We start from the raw sequence: 22,012 nt of genomic DNA on the forward strand, positions 1-22,012 counted from the left end.
GAAAACTTGGAACAAACTTGTAAAATTCTATGGAGAGGAGAAAAAAAAATAGCAACCGTTTGTGAACACAAAGGACAATAAATTCTAAAACTTAAGAAAATCTTGTCCGTATTAGTTTGAACTGCTACAAACTCTTCAGCGATAAACATCCTCAGTTAGTATAAACCACAGATATAGAAGCAGAGGGTATTTCACAAGCTGACAGAAATGAGCTTGCTGATGTTCACAACTGACCAAATTCCCTTTGATTTCCAAATGTCCTGATCCAGTCAAACGAGAACAATATGGCTTAGTTTATCAATCTTAGGCCAGATATGTGCAGAAGAGATTCTATAATTACTGGTATGTTAAATATTTAGYGCAACATCAAATGGCAAATTGATGCAACCAGCATTGTGAAATAGCCTCTAGGAAGGGAAGAAAGCCTTGCACGGAGAAGCCAATCCAAGACAGTAATGCTGGGTCGTGTTTATTAGGGAAATAACTGAAAACATTTAGCAACGTTTTTACAGGAAAACAAAAATGTAGGTTTCTTATTGGACAAGTCCAGGTGACCCCTCCCTGTTTCAGTCCAGTATYTTCCATTTGGTGCCTAATGAACACCACCCAGGACAGTATGCTGGAGGTATAATTATGCAAAGTATCTCAATCACACATAGAAATTCTKACAGTTTAAAATTAACAGTATCATAAAACACAGCAATATGGAAATGCTCTATTCTTTAAGTTTATGGCCAACGGTCATTCATTTATCCTTCCTCTAGTTTCAGTTACTGATTCCCCCAGGAAATTAATATTCAGGACAGTTTGACAGAATATTTAATCATATGCATGTCATCAACAGCCATCACATCTAACATACACTGTCAGGACTTTATGTACTCCCACGCCCAATGTTCAACAACCCCCCCCACACCTTTATCACAGGATAACGCTTGAAACTAAAATATATATGCATGTACAATATACAGGTGACAAAATAAARGAAACACCAACATAACGTGTTTTAGTAGGGCGTTGGGCCACCGCATAGATTCTACAAGTGTCTGGAACGCTATTGGAGGGATGCGACCCCAKTCTTCCACGAGAAATTCCATGATTTGGTGTTTTATTGACAGCGGTGGAAAACGCAGTCTCGGGCACCGCTCCAGAATCTCCCATAAGTGTTCAATTGGGTTGAGACCTGGAGCCATGGCATATGGTTTACATCGTTTTCATGCTCATCAAACCATTCAGTGACCACTCATGCCCTGTGGATGGGGGCATTACCATCCTATGGGGGTATAGCCATGGTAGGCAAAATAATGGCAGGCCCAGCATTTTTATACATGACCCTAAGCATGATGCGATGTTCATTTCTTAATTAACTCATGAACCACACGTGTGGAGGCACCTGCTTTCAGTATACTTTGTTTTACTGAAGTGTTTCCATTATTTTGGCAGTTACCTGTATATACTTCTGTGGTCATATAAGCGCTATGTATTTGGGACAGTGGGTTGGCTGAAATATCGGTCAAAGCAAAACATCTCAGGATAATTTTGATAAGGGAACGGAGGGAGAATTCATACAAGGAGAGAGTTCAAATAGATGTTATGGACAGATATGAAAGAGAGACAGACAAAAGGAGGTTGTGTGTTGAGGATGGAGACAGCGAGAGAGAGAGACAGATAGAGTCCTCAAAGGTCTCTATCCCTGACCTCCGCCCGGCGGGAGTCTGTTCTCCCGTTCTGATCCCTGCTSTCCTGCCGCTGCTCCGAGGATCCCCTCTTCCTGCTTCGCTCCCGTGAACGGTCTCTGGAGGAGCGATCGCGATCCCTAGACGACCTGGAACCGTAAACACTGTCTTGTTACACACAAATCTGTGTGTGTGTGTATGTCGTGTGTATATATTATGATAAGAAGCTTTATGATTAAGTGTGCACTTGTTTAAGTAATGAGATGGAACTTGTGTATGTGTACACTCCTACTTGTGTCGGGAGCTGGGCTCGTGGCTGTGGCGGCCGCCCTTGCTGCGGGATCGGCTGYGGTGGCGTCGCCGCCTCTCCCGGTCCCTGGAGCGCGAGCGGGAGGAACGCCGCTTCTCCCGAGACGAGGAACGCGAACGGCGTCTCCTACGGTCGCGAGAGCTGGACCTACAGCATGGACACAGAGAAGTGTTTTATACAGCAATAAACTAGGAGATAGTGTATTCAATAGAGTTCATGTGGCAGTAGATGGCTGGTGGCCCATACYAACCTTCTATGTTCCCTGCTCCGTTCCCTGCTCCGTGATTTGGTCCTATAAAGTGACAGAAAACAATTGATGAGATGCCACAGTGAAAATATCTGCATTTGTCTCCACATACAGTACATGGATTGATTATATTTTCCAAGAAGTGCTGCAATCACCACCGACATGTGTATAAAATCTGCCTACATCAATTTCATGATTTTTGCAAAGTTAAGACCCACCTCTTCTTCATCTTCTCCTCCTTCTCTCTCTCTTCTCTCCTCTTCAGACGATCCTGGTTCCTCTTCTCCTGCTTTTCCAGGACGGTTTTCTGATAGAAAATGGTCAGCAATGACATTAGCCTCAGTGTTTAGCAATGACATTAGCCTCAGTGTTTAGCAATGACATTAGCCTCAGTGTTTAGCAGTGTTTATATTAAAATGTCTTCATGTTAATACATTCTAATGTCAAAAAGAATGTCCTTGCTGCAAAATGTAAATTAATCCCAAAAGGGAGACGTTTCCTGTACTTTAAATAAAAAACAAAGTCCCTGTGGAATCCTCAAAAGGGGAAAGCAGTCAAAAAAAAATCCCCTTTTGAGGATTATACTTCCACATCTCGCTAGGTGTATTCAGTAACCTATYTGGTCTGAGGTGGTTCAGAGCATACCTTCAGGGCTTCCAGTTTCTCCCTGATCTGGATGAAGCCCAGGTGCAGCTTCCCGCCAAAGTGGTCGGCCAGGCGACGGTCGTTGTCGTGGAGACCCAGGTAGGCCGAACACACCTCGCAGACACGAAGCTTCTGCTGCTGGAAACTGGAGGCAGGCATGGAGTTTCTGTACTCCTCCTGAGAAGGACAGAACCGAAGAGATGGAGAAAGATGAGTCAGGATAGGAAAGAAGGGGGTTCGAGTTCAGTATGGCAAAAACAAAGTGAAACCGGATGGATMCACCTAAACTTGTCCAATAAGAAAACATTTAATTTCCCATTGCAAAATGTTTTTGATACATTGTGCCCTACTGAACACGACCCAGGWCTACATTCAAAATCAAATCAAATTTTATTGGTCACAGATGGTTAGCAGATAGCGAGTAGAGAAATGCTTGTGCTTCTAGTTCCGACAGTGCAGCAATATCTAACAATTCCGCAACAACTACCTAACACACACAAATCTAAGTAAAGGGATGGAATAAGAATATGTACATATAAATATATGGATGAGCRATGACCGAGCGGCATAGGCAAGATGCAATAGATGGTATATAATACAGTATATACATATGAAATGAGTAAGACAAGATATGTAAACATTATTAAAGTGGCATTATTAAAGTGACTAGCGATCTATTTATTAAAGTGACGTATTCAGTAACCTATTTGGTCTGAGGTCTGTATTCGGTAACCTATTTGGTCTGAGGTGGGCTAGTTTGATGGAAAATAAACACACTGAGTAAAAGAACCCCTCCTCCTCACCTCAGCATCCCTCTTCCTGCTGCGCACTTTCTCCACTTCCTGTAGGACCTTCTGGGCCTCATCCACATTCCCCTCGGCACCCAGCTGCTCTGCCTTGGCCAGGAGCTTCCCAATCTCCTCGTTCAGCTCGTGAACCGTCTCTGCCTTGAGAATAACAAACACAACACAAGTCAACAACAGCATAAAATGTGTCAAAATCAAAGATTCAGTGAACCCGGTTCATCTTGCCCTCACCTTTTCAGCCACCTCCGCACTGATCTCGTCTTGGGTCTCAACCAGTCGTTTCTTGGCCAACTCTGTTCTCCGGTCGCAATCGGCAATGAAAGACTCCAGGTGGTCCACAGCCTATTGTCGACAATAGAAAAGTAAACTCCATATAAGTCAATGGAACACAGACTGCTGCACTGGTAAGATGAACTGGAAGAAGTACAACTAACTTGCCCGAGGGGATAAATTGTTGTTTTTAAATCGAGCCGACTGTGGATATCACTTACGTCAAGCTCAAAGAAGAGGTCTCTCTCCTTGGAGGCAATTTCATAGTCGGCCCGGAGTGCCAGGTCGTGGGTCTTCGCACATTCTCCCAGATCCATACGCTGTTGATGAAGTCAAAGTCAGCCAGTCAAGACACAGCCATAGATCCAACATAGTCTGCAGTGAACTACTTTAGAAGTCACAAAATATTCAGAATAGATCAACCACTATTACTGACTACACTTCAACTGCTGATTCAATCATCATGTAAGGGTAACAGAAATGGTTCCTGGCAAAGAAAAAGAGACCAAGGCTCGAATTTAAATAATTTAATTGGTAGCACTGGTGCTCCCAACTTTAAAAAGTTATGAGTACCACATCAAATTTAGGAGCACCAGAAAATAAATATATATTTTTTAATTGATTGATAGCCTATATTGAGCCTTATTTTGAAGCACACGTTATGCCCTACAAACTAATATGTAACCCTTGAAAGATATACGTTTATTATAATAGCTAAAATGTTCATACAAATACCTTGCATTGAAATACAAAGTCACTTGGAATAGTAGGTTTCTTCATTGTGTTAAAAGCACTATTTCCTATTGAGGCGATTTATATTAAATTCTACACTGTCTCTTTAAGAAAGTCAAGACAGTGACATGCAAGAGATTTGTCATAACCAGGGATGCAAACTGGCAAAGGTCCAAAAAGGTCCATAAATGATGCACGGAAAAGTGAAAAATCTGTGTAAAATAAAATACACATATTTTCAGAGTAGGGTTGTAACAATACCAAAATTGTACTAAYGATGTGATACCAGGCCAAAGGCCTCCCTGTGATTGGGTTCCAAGGAATGTATTAAGGAATATACAGTACCAGTCAAAAGTTTGGACACACTTACTCATTCAAGGGTTTGTCTTTATTTGAACAATTTTCTACATTGTATAATAATAGTGAAGACATCAAAACAATGAAATAACACATATGGAATCTTGTAGTAACCATTTTTTTTTTTTAAACAAATCTAAATATATTTTATAAACACTTTATAAAGTAACGTCCTCGCACTGTCAACTGCGTTTACGTTCAGCAAAGTTAACATGTGTAAATATTTTTATGAACATAACAAGATTCAACAACTGAGACAAACTGAACAAGTTCCACAGACATGTGACTAACAGAAATGGAATAATGTGTCCCTGAACAAAGGGGGGGGTCAAACTCAAAAGTAACAACCAGTATTTGGTGTGGCCACCAGCTGCATTAAGTACTGCAGTGCATCTCCTCCTCATGGACTGCGCCAGATTTGCCAGTTGTTGCTGTGAGATGTTACCCGGCTCTGTTACCCCACCAAGGCGCCTGCAAGTTCCCGGACACTTCTGGGGGGAATGGCCCTAGCCCTCACCCTCTGATTCAACGGGTCCCAGACGTGCTCAATGTGTTTGAGATCCGGGCTCTTTGCTGGCCATGGCAGAACACTGACATTCCTGTCTTGCAGGAAATCACGCACAGAACGAGCAGTATGGCTGGTGGCATTGTCATGCTGGAGGGGCATGTCAGGATGAGCCCGCAGGATGGGTACCACATGAGGAGGATGTCTTCCCTGTAAGGCACAGCGATGAGATTGCCTGAAATGACAACAAGCTCAGTTCGATAATGCTGTGACACACCACCCCAGACCATGATGGATCCTCCACCTCCAAATCGGTCCCGCGCCAGAGTACAGGCTTCGGGGTAACGCTCATTCCTATGACGATAAACACAAACCATCACCCCTGGTGAGACAAAACCGCGACTCGTCAGCGAAGATCACTTTTTGCCATTTCTGTCTGGTCCAGCGACGGTGGGTTTATGCCCATAGGCGACGTTGTTGCCGGTGATGTCTGGTGAGGACCTGCCTTACAACAGGCCTACAAGCCCTCAGTCCAACATCTCAGCCTATTGCGGACAGTCTGAGAACTGATGGAGGGATTGTGCGTTCCTGGTGTAACTCGTGCAGTTGTTGCCATCCTGTACGTGTCCCGCAGGTGTGATGTTCGGATGTACCGATCCTGTGCAGGTGGTGTTACACGGTCTGCCACTGCGAGGACGATTAGCTGTCCATCCGGTCTCCCTGTTGCGCCGTCTTACAGTACAGACATGGCAATTTATTGCCCTGGCCACATCTGCAGTCCTCATGCCTCCTTGCAGCATGCCTAAGACACGTTCACGCAAATGAGCAGGGACCCTGGGCATCTTGCTTTTGGTGTTTTTCAGTAGAAAKGCCTCTTTAGTGTCCTAAGTTTTCATAACTGTGACCTAATTGCCTACTGTCGGTAAGCTGTTAGTGTCTTAACGACCGTTCCACAGGTGCATGTTCATGAATTGTTTATGGTTCATTGAACAAGCATGGGAAACATTGTCTAAACCCTTTACAAGAAGATCTGTGAAATCATTTGGATTTTTACAAATTATCTTTGAAAAGACAGGATTTTTACAAACCATCTTTGAAAGACAGGTGAGTTGATTTGATATTTTTCAAAGTAGCCACCTTTTGCTTGACAGCTTTGGCATTCTCTCAACCAGCTTCATGGGGTAGTCACCTGGAATGAATTTCAATTAACAGGTGTGCCTTAAGTTCATTTGTGGAATTTCTTTCCTTCTTAATGCGTTTGAGCCAATCAGTTGTATTGTGACAAGGTAGGGGTGGAATACAGAAGATAGCCCAATTTGGTAAAATACCAAGTCCATAAAGGGTGGCAACTTTGAAGAATCTCAAATATATTTTGACTTGTTTAACACTTTTTTTGATTACTACATGATTCCATGTGTTATTTCATAGTTTTGATATCTTCACTATTATTCTACAATGTAAAAAATAGTCAAAATAAAGAAAAACCCCTGAATGAGTAGGAGTCCAAACTTTTGACTGGTACTGTAAATGCATAACGTCTGCATTTTCATTGTGACAATAAGGTGACAGCACACTAGGCCTATATGAAATCATCTTTAGCCTACTCTTCAGACAWCTTTACACACAGCCTACACACTCTTCCCAAAAGTTAGGCACCAAACATAATTTAAGGAATAGCAGAAAAATATACTGATTTGATTCAGATTTAGCTTAGAATTACATTGATTAGGCATATGATTCGTACCTTTAAAGCATCTGAGTACACCATCTATGCATTTTCTTTTTTTCCTGTGCCATCCACTTCTGTGCATAGCTACRGTATCATGTTGTTAGCTAGCTAGCCAGGTAACATGACTAAACAAGATCGTTATCAAACCAAAAACTTGCAGCCAGCGACATGGTTTATAAAATTATATAAAACGTGCACCAATTCACAGTAGAAAGGGRAGAAGGTAGCTCTGGTAATATGGGGCATAACTTTTGAGTTTGGGCTAGATACTCGTGGATTTCAGTAATGTAAAAGGCACAAGCATGGCTGTCACCGTGCTCTATTTTTCCTCTATGGCAGTGGTACTTAGAGGCTAYGTGACAACGAAGCCTWGTCAGACTGGCCTGCTTGTTCTTACAGGCGAAATTAAGATACGTATCCACTTCGCTCGCACTGCAAGCCGCGCTAATATTTTAAACAAATGTAACAGAAACCCCATCACTGTCTGCACATCCCAGCTAACCATCGCGGCTAAATAACATTTTAAAACTGACGGAGAGGCGCAGAAGGAACCGACGGAGAGAAGCAGCTAAGTAGGCTAATGGCTGGTTAGGGGGATGCGGCTGGCTGCTCACAGCTGTCACAGGTGATATTGGATGAAGCACTCATTCTGATATGCCGTTACACTCCGAACTCTGATATTCTATTTGTAGGATGCGTAGGGATGCATTCGGTGCTCAGTCATTGATTTYGAGAGAGAAGGTAGTAATCACACAGGGAGGAGATATGGTTGCTATAGCTCAATGGGTGCACACAGAAGTTAAGTATAATTGAGTTGCTTATGGCAGACTGCAGTACCCTAGTTGGCCTTCAACTGGAGTTACTCAATGAGGGGGCAACACTGAGCTAGCGTGTAACATCACTTCCAGGAGTAGCTCAAACTTCGTATGTTGTGTCTCCAGGAGACGAGAACTTAACTGACTTCATTTGGCTTCAATGTGTTATTGAGTCTTCACATAGGAATGAATGATGCCATGTGATCGATGGCTTTGTCCCTTCATATATATACAGTGTACAAAACATTAAAAACACCTTCCTAATATTAAGATTCATCTGCTCTTTTGCCCTCAGAAAAGCCTCAATTCGTTGGGCCAAGGACTCTACAAGGTGTCGAAGCGTTCCACGGGGATGCTGGAACATGTTGACTCCAATGCGTCCCACAGTTGCGTTAAGTTAGCTAGAAGTCCTTTGGGTAGTGGACTATTGTTGATACACACAGGAAACTGTTAAGTGTGAAGAACCCAGCAGTGTTTAAGTTCTTGACACAAACTGGAGCGCCTGGCACCTACTACCATAACCTGTTCAAAAGGCACTTAAATATTTTGTCTTGCCCATTCACCCTCTTAATGGCACACATACACAATCCATGTCTCAATTGTCTTAAGGCTTAAAAAGCCTTCATATGTTTCAATCTATGTCAGGAAAGAGCAGGTGTTCATAATGGTTTTGTACACTCACTGTAGTCATTGGTAGCAGATGTATTGTTGGCCGTTAGTTCACTCCAATCGGGGGGAGAAGGGGAATTAGAAATGCAAAATTATTTGGCTAGCTTTTGGGTTAAATCTGCAATATTGAAGCTGATCTACCCCCCCACAAAAATAAAAAGATTTGTCCTTCATTCATTGCTATGATCATTGATCTCCTAAAGGGAAAAAATGTAATTCTAAGAAGCTATCCCTTTTCCTTTCTTTATGTGCCCCCAAATGTTTAGCTAGCTAATGAGTTTACAAATGGTTAACGCCTTGTTCAATCATGTTAACGGCCCGTCAGTAGTTTCAGAATAGCTGCGACATGGTATATGCCCCTAGAGAGAAATTATTATTATTATAATTTTAAAAAAGTAAAAAAATAAATAAATAAAAATCGCCGGTAATAACCATTCAAAGAAGTTTGGGCTAGCAAAGCCTAATCATTACAATAATTATTGTCTGCGTGATTTTTTTCCTTGGCGCTCTGGTGCTTCCATATAAAAGTGTAGGAGAATAAGACCAAAATGATCACACTTTAGAGCCCTGGAGGTAGAAACAGCGAAAGTAGGGGTGCAGCAGCACCCCCTGTTTTGCGCACCTTTGAAGTTCAGACGGGAACAGTAATAATAACTGAAGTCTGGACACTGACTGTAGGCTCATATGTAGACCATTAACTCCTGCATAATTAAGTGTATTGCAGTAAAAGGACCCACCAAATGTTAATATTGTCTCAGGAACAAGAGTAGAGAAATATGACTGCTTTCTTTCAGCATCTTGAGAGAATGTGAATGTGTGGATAGGGACTGTCATTTTTTTTAGCGACATAAAAGCTGACAGTATTTCATTTTCAACCACATAAAACATGCATCCAAGATCAACTTAAATACTATCAGAAACATGGTTGATCGTTTTCACAGCTTTTCATTTCTTTAAAACTGGTCAAACTGATGACATTATGAAATTTTGTATGTACAATGCCTTCAGAAACTATTCATTCCCCTCGACTTAATCCATATTTTGTGTTACAGATTGAATTCAAAATTGATAACTTTTCCCGTCACCAATCTACACACAAAACCCCATCGCAAAGTGAAAACATGTTTTTCGAATTCAAAACTGTAACTAGGCCACTCAATGTGGTCTTGATAAGCAAATCCAGTGCATATTTGGCCTCGTTTTAGGTTATTGTCCTGGTGAAAGGTGAATTTGTCTCCCAGTGTCTGTTGGAAAGCAKACAACCAGGTTTTCCTCTGGGATTTTGCCTTTCCTTAGCTCTATTCCATTTMTTTTTATCTGAAGAACTCCCTAGGTCCTTGACAATGACAACCATAACCATAACATGATGCAGCTAAATGTGTATTTTTCCAAATACAGTACATTCAGAAAGTATTCAGACCCCATGACTTTCCACATTTTGTTATGTTACAGCCTGAAATATCACATTCACCTAAGTATTCAGACCCTTTACTCAGTACTTTGATGAAACACCTTTGGCAGCGATTACAGCCCCGAGTCTTCTTGGGTAKGAAACTACAAGCTTGGCGCAATTGTATTGGGGAGTTTCTCCCATTCTTCTCTGTAGAACCTCTCAAGCTCTGTCAGGTTGGATGGGGAGTGTCGCTGCACAGCTATTTTCAGGTCTCTCCAGAGATGTTTGATGKGGTTCAAGTCTGGGCTCTGGCTGGGCCACTCAAGGACATTCAGAGACTTGTTCCGAAGCCACTCCTGCATTGACTTAATTGTGTGCTTAAGGTCATTGTCCTGTTGGAAGGTGAACCTTTGTCCAAGTCTGAGGTCCTGAGCGCTCTGGAACAGGTTTTCATCAAGGATCTCTGTACATTGTTCCGTTCATCTTTCCCGCGATCCTGACTAGTCTCCCAGTCACTGCCGCTGAAAWACATCCYCACAGCATGATGCCAGGTTTCCTCCAGACGTTACTCATCCAAGGGCTTGTAAGTAAGCATTTCACAGTAAGGTCTAATGATAGGAATTAACAGAAAATGTACTACTGGTGATATACAGTGCGTTTGGAAAGTATTCAGACCTCTTCCCCTCAAATCTACACACAATACCCCATAACGACAAAGCGAAAACAGATTGACATTTTTGCAAATGTATTAAAAATAAACAAATACCTTAAGTACTCAGTACTGCTATGAGACTCAAAATAGAGCTCAGGTGCATCCTGCTTCTATTGATCATCCTTGAGATGTTTCTACAGCTTGGAGTAAAGCATCTGAATAYTTTTTWAAAACTTTTTTTAATTTTCTACATTTGCTGAACTTTATGAAAACCTGTTTTTGCTTTGTCATTAAGGGGTAGTGTGTAAATTGATGAGCGGAAAAAAAACTATTGAATCAATTTTAGAATAAAGCATTAACTTAAAATGTGGAAAAAKTCAAGGGGTCTGAATACTTTCCGAATGTACTATATGTAATGGGGAAGTGCGTATAGAGATACATATATTTGCTACTGCTCGACAAAAATAATAACAATATTGGTCGACCAACAGCCTATCGACCAAACAATCGACCAGTTGACTAATTGGGGTCAGTCATAATTTCTTAGCCACTTATTTTTTGCCATTTTACTTTAGAGCCTACTGCAATGGGGATGCATGTTTTGGAATATTTTTTATTCTGTACAGCCTTCCTTCTTTTCACTCTGTCATTTAGGTTAGTATTGTGGAGTAACTACAATGTTGTTGATCCATCCTCAGTTATATCCTATCACAGCCATTAAACTCTGTTTTAAAGTCACCATTGGCCCCATGGTGAAATCCCTGAGCAGTTTCCTTCCTGTATCTATGTAGTGACTGGGTGTATTGATACACCATCCAAAGTGTAATTAATAACTTAACCTAGAGCTGGGCGATATGGCAAATCAATCACCACAATATCTATATATTCTTTCATTCAATAACGATAATTATCACGATATTAATCAAATAATGTATAAAAGGTGCATACCTGCGTCAGACTCAAGAATGCCTGAACAAACCGAAGGCTTCAATGTTTCTTATGCATTGTCAGAAGTAGAACTCACAAATAACATTAACTCCACTTTTATTAAAGCTATAAAGCCTTACAAGTTATGAACAAGAAATAAAACCAAAAACAAATAGTGCAAGTCAATGTGCATTATGACTGTTAGACTAATGGCACATCACAGTTGAAGTAGTTGTCTTAGAAAGATAAGTCTGTCTACGGTCTCTGGCTTTAAACAGGTCACCATGTTGCCACCTGTGCTAAAAACACTGAAGGGGAGCTGGTCGCAGCAATGAACAGGCAGCGCTTTGCCAGGTGGTTGACTTTGGAAAGTTTCTGGGGTGGATTGTCCACCAGTCCAGGTGATTGGTTTCGCTGTCAGCATCAGGAGACTGAAGGTAGCAGCTGAGTTCCTTGGATTTCAGTAAGACCTGTGGTGGTGGAGCATGACTTTTTGAAAAAAAATGCCCAGTGACTTTCTCTTTTTAGCTGGCAATTGTGGTGAAGCAGCAGCAACGTCTCCCTGTGCTGGGCTTGGGTTTTCATGTCCCTCATTGACTATCTCTGTGACAGCTCTTGCTCGTGTTGATATAAACCGAGGGTCGACTAACAAGGTTATGTCCAGGAGGTCATCTGTGGATAGGTCATCACATTTCTCATTCAGATAGTCCATGACTATCGTTTATGGTTTGGGTGAGCTCTGTTTCATGACGTCTGTATTGAACAGGTGTAGTACCGGCTTCAGGTAAGACACACTGACAAAGAGTCACCAGACAGAGCATTTGTGAATTCTAGGAATGCCTGGTTGATGAACTCAAGATCATCTATATCTGTATAGGTGGGAGTTAAGTGCCGGGTCTTATTGTCACGACCAGTGAAATGACTTTCTCCTGCTCCAGGACTCTATGCACCATCTTTTGACGTGATCCCCATCTGATAGGTGACTCTGTCACCAACTTATGCTGGGGTAGGTTGCGTTCTTTTGAGCAACTGCCAGGTCTCTGTTCTTTTTCCACAAATAGGAAAAGGCACCTACCACTTTCTTACACACTCCAATTGCTTGATCTACCCGTTTGTCTCGACCCACTCTCTCTAAGAGAAATCAAGAGATTTTAATAAAAATGTTAAAAATCTCAATTCTCTCTTTAGTTATGTACAAATGTAATATTTTACTTAATCAGTTAATGAAAAAAAAATGCACATTTAGTTTCATCTTACCAACCACTTCAAATATACACAATTGACAAGGTTACTTACCAATGGCCAAGTGCAGACAACGTCCAACACATTGCAGTCGGGTCCATTTGTTGATTTGAGCGGCCTGTACCACGTTCGCACCCCTATTCGTTGTAATGCAGACCTGTCTATCTTGACTGAGTCCCCAGGAGGTGAGTGTCAATGCTATAGCTTCAGCCGTTTGGTTGTCGGGAAAGTATGATGTTTGAAGGCATTTATTTTGAAGATTCCACTCTGTCAATATAGCGGATAGTGAGGCTACTATAAGGCTCTGACGTGCGACTAGACCAGAGATCGGTAGTAGTAGAAAAATATGTAAAATCTGTCTTGAGCTGTTCCTCAACTTTTTCCCTACACTCGGCGTAGAGTTTAGGCAGTGCAGTGTGAGAGAAAAGTTTGCGGCCAGGGTCCACGTACCTGGGGTAAATTAAATTGATAAGCCTCTTGAAACCTTCCTTTTCTACTGTGCTAATTGGTAGCATGTCCTTAGCAATGCAATGCATAATAGCATTTGTGATGTCTTTGTCTTTTCGATGTTTGCTTGTAGGGCATAAAACGCTGTCAGTGTTGACTGATTCGGGCAAACATCCCTAGATTGGCTGGTGCTTGAGGGGCKTTTATCAATACCGTGGCGCAAGCTCAAACTTCCTGCATGTTCCAAAGAGCGATTTTGCTTCAGACGGTGAAAAAGGTTTGTCGTATTACCAGAATTGGTAGCCACAGGTCTACGGCACAATTTGCACCGAACATTGCTCTGCTCTTTGTCGGACATCAAAAAGCCAAAACAAAATGACTGAAACAGTTTAACCCTTTTTATCAATAATTTCTTCGTTGGAAGCTGATCCTCCATGGCTATCACTGCCACTGTTTTCACCTACATCACTCACCTTTCGAGGTTAACAGTGGCTACTCCATCACTCGAGGTGCTAAGTGGTTTTTAGTGGGCGTTTACCTCTCCACGTGCATATTGTCACTTCTCCGCACGTTCCTGCTGTGTCACAGAGGTGAAATGGACTGCTGTACCTAATTATTCTATATCGACRTTATCGAAAATGAATCTAAACGTTTTTATTTCGTTATTGAGGGAAGTAATTACCTCGATAGGGCTGGGCAATATATCAATACCTATCTTAACCATGTGCAAAGGAATATTCAATGTCTCCTTTTTCTATTTTTACCCATCTACCAATAGGTTTTTTAATTTCACCTTTATTTAACCAGGTAAGCCAGTTAAGAACAAGTTCTCATTTACAACTGCGACCTGGCCAAGATAAAGCAAAGCAGTGTGACACAAACACAGAGTTACACATCGAATAAACAAATGTACAGTCAATAACACAATAGAAAAGTCYATATAAAGTGTGYGCAAATGAAGTAAGATTAGGGAGGTAAGGCAATAAATAGGCCGTAGTGGCGAAATAATTACAATTCAGCAAATAAACACTGGAGTGATAGATGTGCAAGTAGAGATACTGGGGTGCAAAGGAGAAGAAAAAAATATATAAATCAAATAAATAACAATATGCGAGCTATGAGTAGTGGAATGGGCTAATTACAGATGGGCTATGTACAGGTGCAATGATCTGTAAGCTCTCTGATAGCTGATGCTTAAAGTTAGAGAGGGAGATATGAGTCTCCAGCTTCAGTGATTTTGAAGTTCGTGTCCATTCATTGGCAGCAGAGAACTGGAAGGAAAGGTAGCCAAAGAGGAATTGGCTTTGGGGATGATCAGTGAAATATACCTGCTGGAGCACGTGCTACGGGTGGGTGGCTGCTATGGTGAACAATGAGCTGAGATAAGGTGGGGCTTTACCTAGCAAAGACTTATAAATGACCTGGACCAGTGGGTTTGGCGACGGAATATGAAGCGCTGGGCCAGCCAACGAGAGCATACAGTCGCAGTGGTGGGTAGTATATGGGCTTTGGTAACGAAACGGATGGCACTGTGGATAAGACTTACATCCAGTTTGCTGAGTAGAGTGTTGGAGGCTATTTTGTTAAATGACATCGCCGAAGTCGAGGACGGTAGGATAGTCAGTTTTACGAGGGTATGTTTGGCAACACGAGTGAAGGATGCTTTGTTGCGAAATAGGAAGCCGATTCTAGATTTAATTTGGATTGGAGATGCTTAATGTGAGTCTGGAAGGAGGTTTACAGTCTAACCAGACACCTAGGTATTTGTAGTTGTCCACATATTCTAGGTCAGAAACCCATCCAGAGTAGGTGATGCTAGGTGGGAGGGTGCGGGGCAGTGAATCGGTTGAAGAGCATGCATTTAGTTTACTTGCATTTAAGCGCAGTTGGAGGCCACGGAAGGACTGTTGTATGGCATTGAAGCTCATTGGGAGGTTTGTAAACAGTGTCCAAAGAAGGGCCAGAAGTATACAGAATGGTGTCGTCTGCGTAGAGGTGTATCAGAGAAACACCAGCCGCAAGAGCGACATCATTGATGTATACAGAGAAGAGAGTCGGCCCGAGAATTGAACCCTGTGGCACCCCCATAGAGAATGCCTGAGGTCCGGACAACAGGCCCATCCGATTTGAAACACTGAACTCTATCTGAGAAGTAGTTGGTGAACCAGGCGAGGAAGTCATTTGAGAAACCAAGGCTGTTGAGTCTGCCGATAAGAATGTGGTGATTGACAGAATCGAAAGCCTTGGCCAGGTCGATGAATACGGCTGCACAGTATTGTCTTTTGTTGATGGCGGTTATGATATCGTTGAGGACCTGAGTGTGGCTGAGGTACACCCATGACCAGCTCGGAAACCAGATTGCATAGCGGAGAAGGTACGGTGGGATTCGAAATGGTAGGTGATCTTTTTGTTAACTTGGCTTTCGAAGACCTTAGAAAGGCAGGGTAAAATGGATATAGGTCTGTAACAGTTTGGGTCTAGAGTGCCTCCCCCTTTGAAGAAGGGGATGGACGCGGCAGCTTTCCAATCTTTGAGGACCTCAGACGATACGGAAGAGAGGTTGAATGGGCTAGTAATAGGAGTTGCAACAATTGCGGCAGATCATTTTAGAAAGAGAGGGTCCAGATTGTCTAGCCCAGCTGATTTGTAGGGGTGCAGATTTGGCAGCTCTTTCAGAACATCAGCTGTCTGGATTTGGGTGAAGGAGAAAATGGGGGAGGCTTGGGCAAGTTGCTGTGAGGAGTGCAGAGCTGTTGACCGGGGTAGGGGTAGTCAGGTGGAAAGCCAGGTGGAAAGCATGGCCAGCCGTAGAAAAATACTTATTGAAATTATTGATTATCGTAGACTTATCGGTGGTGACAGTGTTTCCTAGCCTCAGTGCAGTGGGGAGCTGGGAGGAGGTGCTCTTATTCTCCATGGACTTTACAGTGTCCCAGTAGTTTTTGGAGTTCGTGCTACATGATGCAAATTTCTGTTTGAAAAAGCTAGCCTTAGCTTTCCTGACATCCCTAAAAAGTTGCATATCGTTTGGTCCATTTGATGCCACAGGATGTTTTTGTGCTGGTCAAGGGCAGTCAGGTCTGGAGTGAACCAAGGGCAATATCTGTTCCTGTTTCTACATTTTTTGAAATGGGGCATGCTTATTTTAGATGGTGAGGAAAGCACTTTGAAAGAATAACCAGGCATCCTCTACTGACGGAATGAGGTCAATATCCTTCCAGGATACCCGGGCCAGGTCGATTAGAAAGGCCTGCTCGCTGAAGTGTTTGAGGGAACGTTTGACTGTGATGAGGGGTGGTCGTTTGACCGCGGACCCATTACGGATGCAGACAATGAGGCAGTGATTGCTGAGATCCTGGTTGAAGACAGCAGAGGTGTATTTGGAGGGCAGGTTGGTCAGGATGATCTATGAGGGTGCCCATGGTTACAGATTTGGGGTTGTACCTGGTAGGTTCCATGATAATTTGGGTGAGATTGAGGGCATCTAGCTTAGATTGTAGGACGGCCGGGATGTTAAGCATATCCCAGTTTAGGTCACCTAACAGTACAAACTCTGAAGATAGATGGGGGCAATCAATTCACATATGGTGTCCAGGGYGCAGCCGGGGTCTGAGGGGGGTCTATAACAAGCGGCAACAGTGAGAGACTTATTTCTGGAAAATTKGATTTTTAAAAGTAGAAGCTCGAATTGTTTGGGCACAGACCTGGATAGCATGACAGAACTCTGCAGGCTTTCTCTGCAGTAGCTCCACCCCCATTGGCAGTTYTATCTTGGGGGAAAATGTTATTGTTGGGGATGGAAATTTCAGAATTTTTGGTGGCCTTCCTAAGCCAGGATTCAGACATGGCTAGGACATCAGGGTTTTGGCGGAGTGTGCTAAAGCAGTGAAAAGAACTAACTTAGGGAGGAGGCTTCTAATGTTAACATACATGAAACCAAGGCTTTTACRGTTACAGAAGTCAACAAATGATAGCGCCTAGGGTATAGKAGTGGAACTGGAAGYTACAGGGCCTGGGTTAACCTCTACATCACCAGAGGAACAGAGGAGGAGTAGAATAAGGAAACGGCTAAAGGCTATAAGAACTGGTTGTCTAGTGCACTGTACGGTATTCACTACTACACTGGGCGAGCAGGGGACACAGCATTCAGAAAAAAGCTGACTGGCCGGGGCACGTAGATTGTTCTGCGGCGATATCGTAACAGAATAGCCTGTTGAGACCACATCGGGCAATCTCGTCGGCAGTCCAGTCGTGATAGATCGGCGGGGCTCCGAGATGACAATAAAGGGTCCAGGCCAATTGGCAAAGGAGGTAATTGTAGACCTAGAATTAGTTGGTCTATGGGCCTCGCTCGAGGCTAGCTGGTGCTTGCTTCGGGACAGAGGCGTTAGCTAACAGTAGCCACTCGTTTTCAGCTAGCTAGCTAGGAGTATTGATCTAGTGTAATGATCCAGAGTGGCAGRAATCCAGTAATATGGCAGAGAAGCAGTCCGATATGCTCTGGGTTGATATCGCGCTRTGCAGACTGGCAGGTGATTGTCCGAGCTAAGGCTGGCTGATTCCAGGGAAAAGAGGCGAGGACAGCTAGCTGCGGCTAACAAAAACTAGTAGCTAGTTAGCTCCTGATGGAAGTTCCAGTTATAAGGAATAAAAATAGCAGATCCGAACCACATTGGGTGAGGCGGGTTGCAGGAAAATATATTTAGTTTGTAGATAGAAGTGAGATTAAGTGATATATACGAAAAAAGGCTGACTATTTACAAGGGATAAGACACGGGATAAGACAAAGACAGATATACACGTCCTACTGCRCCGCCATCTTGGATTAAAATTGTTGCCCTTCATTGTAAAACCTCCCTGATCTTTATGGCTGAATCTGTGTTTGACATTCACTGCTTGACTGAGGGACGTTACATATAAATTGTATGTGTGGGGTACTGAGATGAGGTAGTCATTCAAAAGTCATGTTAACTTACTTAGGCTAGCCATAACAAAGGGATTGAATATTTATTTACTTAAAACATATCAGCCTGTCATTTTTAATTCATTTGTAAAAAATTCTAAAAACATAAGTCCACTTTGACATTATGGAGTATTGTGTGTAGGCCAGTGACACAAAATCTAAATTTAATTCATTCAAATTCAGACTGCCACACAACAAAATGTGGAAAAAGTCWAGGGGCGTGAATACTTTCTGGAGGCACTAAAATCTTCCCGGTCCCTAAATGTCCTCGCTCCACAAGAGAAGCAGAAATGTATGACGGAACTTTTCCAACGTCAACTAGATTATTGATGATGCATTCTATCGATGTAGGACATTATTCTGGTGAGCAAGGCTTTATTTGSTATTCTAGAGCAACGAGACAAGTTCACTAASAAATAGCCTACCAAATATAAGAAATGATAAGAAAAATATCTAAACAAGGCTTTAAAAAAAATATTTCTTCCCTGCACCCTCTGTCAAAACGTATTCCACCATCCCTGTCTGGAGGAGACACAATGGAAGAAGAGAGTGCCGAGTCTACTTACAGTCCCGGAGAGGATGTCGTGGGGACAGCAGTTCAGGAGATGGCTTTTGCAGACCCTCTCATCAGTGAATTTGACCCTCTGCCGCGTCTCATCCCCTGAAACAGTACAAAACCAACAGTTAGAAAGACCTCACATACTCATTCACTAGAGCGAGGTATCCAATGCTTCAGCATAACTATGTGTGCCCATATTAGGGTAAAAGGGCATAGATTTGACAATTTTTACAATTGCATCTTGGGATTCTCCTTATTGGGGTGATATGAACAGATACATTGAGCTACAATGTATCGTACTGACAGAATGCCTTTGGACAGTATTCACGACATCCACTTGGSGCCTGCATTGGGGCCTGAGTGGCGTGTCCCTGATGGCTTGATGTATTTTCTGCCGTGACTTGGAGGCTTACCTTACCAGAGCCTCGAAACTACATGAATAATGTAATAATATAGGCCTACGTTTGGCTAAGACTCAGAGTGACTTTCCACTCTCGTGTCTTTCTGAAAGCACTTGTTCAACTAAAGAATATTGGCCTATAGAAAAACAACATGGTAGTAAGCTTACTGTATGGGTGTTCTTATGAATGACATGGACAGGTTCATCAGGCTACCTTGGTCTCATGGCATTGTCATTCAGCTTAACTGGGCTGCCTGTGTCACTGTAACAGCTGTTACTGTGTCAGCTAGATCTCCTCCTAACTTCAACAAAATAAAAGGCCATTAAAAAAAGATTTTGGCTTAGCCTATAGTTGGCGCCAACCAAGTCCTTGACACAAATGGAACATAGAAAATAATAAAACCAAGAAGGGGGGAAAAAAATTGTAGTTTTATACACACTGCGAGCTGCAACATATACTGTACCCATCTGCATCTTCAAGACCTCAGCTGCAGAATTTTAAACCCACGGTAGAAAAGTATAAAATGGGAACTGTTTTCTTGCCCATACCTGTAGTAAGGAAGTTGATATGAATGACACACAAGTCAGATTGTATTGCTTGACAATAGACGTCTTCCTTGACAATAGACGTCTAAAGCTCCTTGGCTTTCAGTGCAACCAGACAATGTCTTAGTTCAGGCTGCATGTACTACTTCCAAATTGTAATTCAAAGAGTCATTGAAGATTTTAATATCCTTGTTGTGATGCTAAAAAAAAAGTACAACAACTTCCGGAAAGCAAACAATTGTTTGGATTACTATTGTTCATAACAGCTTTAAAAATCATGTGACTCACGGCTCGATGAACATGAGGCTTTTCTGCAACTCCTTTGCAGATTGAAGTAGGCTGGCAAAGATACACTGAACCTTTATGAATAAAATAAAGGGGCCACAATTGTTCAATTTGTATGCAACATATGTCGGGAAAAATTTGAATTCATCTCAACACTCACACACAACCCCACTCGACAAACTCACTTTGTTAGTCTGATTAAGCCCAAAGAAGAACCATGGATTGAAGTCAGTTTATCCGACTTTACGTTACCATTGTAGACATGACATCCTTACTAAATGGCGGCTGTTATGTTTTTAATGTTTGTATCCTTGTAGCCAGATACGTCATTTACTATGGAAGTGGTGCTTCTASAAATGCTACACGATATAGTAGATACTGTGCAAGGTATGACTAACAGTTTTAAGCTCCTGTCAATGTACAAAAATATTGTGCTAGTTCTACTTTCAAATYTTTTGTTTACTATTTGCATCAGCTTTTTTAGTATTTCCAACATGATGTATTCWTATTTATAATATAGTGTGTTTGTTAAACACCAAAGGTTAAAGTCCAGCATCTAAAACATTTCTTTGATCACACTATAGATCACTTATTTTGATCAATTCCAAAACGTATTATTGGTTAGATATACATCATATTTTTGATGAGTTATTTCTAGTGATCATGTCTTGTTAAACATTGTTTTATKCTTTAGATTATTTGCCATTTTAACCCACTTTCGCAGGCATTGTTSTGGAGCTAGAGCTGCAAGCATTGTAGGATGTTGCATTTGCTTCTGTCATTAAGGGTTGTGTGTATAACCTTGTTGATGGGGGTATTAGGTGGTCTCATCTTCCAACGTCAATTTGCCAGACGGATCATGATAAACGGATAWCAAAACTATTACACCTCATAGCAMAACAAACTGCTTAATACTAACATAGAAATGTACTTTTTTCACACATGCATATAACATTGTGTAAGTGTCATAGTGTAAAAATGTTTAACTACCCACAATGTTCTAAAAACAGAGTTACATGGCAAGTTCTAATAACTTAATTCTTAAGTTAATCGAAAATATTATGAAAATGTAGCTATAACATGAGTTTATCCCTGATTTTTCAGAGACCCCTTAAACTCTGAAGCCCCCAAGGGCCCTATAGTTGAGAATCACTGATCTAGACGGCTGGTCTATCAACAATTAATGGCGAAGTGGACGTCATTAGCTATGGATACAAACATTAAATCGTGAAACAACAACTAGGCCGGGGCCAAATCATGAATGAGCTCCTTTTATGTCACACAAACGTCCTCTTGTACGCCATTCATTAAAGGTATGCCCATCTGACACACGACACAAAAACGAGTTTGCTAGGCTAACTGCAAGCCACACTGGCTCCATCTTTTAGCTAGCACGCTAACAAGCTAGCCACCGCCTTTTTGCTACTCACCGTCCCTCGAAGTCCCCATTAGTTGATCGAGCAAAGCTCTCATTTGAGCTTGGGCCGACATTGCTGTGGGTAAATTGTTTAAAGCTTCTCCACACAACACAGACGATAAGACAGTCTATGGAGGTGTATCCTATATTATTGATGAAATATGTTTACTCTTTGGACAGGCTTCTTCAACGATCTCGCCAGGCCCCTCTTTCGCAGTTGAGGAAATGACGACACCTCCTATTATTGAAAACACGCCCATATGCTAGAATTTGCCAATTGGAGTGACGGTTGGTAAGAAACTAACCAATCACAGCYACTTGAACGCAAGTTTTCTCATTTCACGTACATAACCAGAGAGGAAGAGGTGAAGCGAGCGGTATCACTTTCGCCTAAATCTGTCCAAAATAAAWAAWAAAAAA

The 22,012-nt window shown here is 42.1% G+C and overlaps 1 protein-coding gene across 2 annotated transcripts; it reads right to left on the bottom strand.

The window, feature by feature from the left end:
• Positions 1-453: 453 nt before the first annotated feature.
• Positions 454-21,824, bottom strand: LOC111976567 (putative RNA-binding protein Luc7-like 1). Of its 2 annotated transcripts, XM_070448121.1 has the most exons (11): positions 21,606-21,823; positions 20,179-20,249; positions 18,952-19,046; positions 4,176-4,274; positions 3,916-4,026; positions 3,682-3,825; positions 2,879-3,055; positions 2,452-2,540; positions 2,237-2,278; positions 1,969-2,133; positions 454-1,825 (listed from the first exon to the last, which is right to left on the bottom strand). In XM_070448121.1, the coding sequence occupies exons 4-11, from the start codon at positions 4,269-4,271 to the stop codon at positions 1,678-1,680; spliced, it is 972 nt and encodes a 323-aa protein (XP_070304222.1). In that variant the 5' UTR covers positions 4,272-4,274; positions 18,952-19,046; positions 20,179-20,249; positions 21,606-21,823; the 3' UTR covers positions 454-1,677. The 2 variants fall into 2 exon arrangements, with proteins under 2 accessions (XP_070304222.1, XP_023861261.1); XM_024005493.2 differs by lacking the exon at positions 20,179-20,249 and having other exon boundaries at positions 21,606-21,824.
• Positions 21,825-22,012: the final 188 nt, after the last annotated feature.

The sequence above is a fragment of the Salvelinus sp. IW2-2015 genome, linkage group LG17, assembly GCF_002910315.2.
Source record: "Salvelinus sp. IW2-2015 linkage group LG17, ASM291031v2, whole genome shotgun sequence".
Lineage (NCBI taxonomy): Eukaryota > Metazoa > Chordata > Actinopteri > Salmoniformes > Salmonidae > Salvelinus > Salvelinus sp. IW2-2015.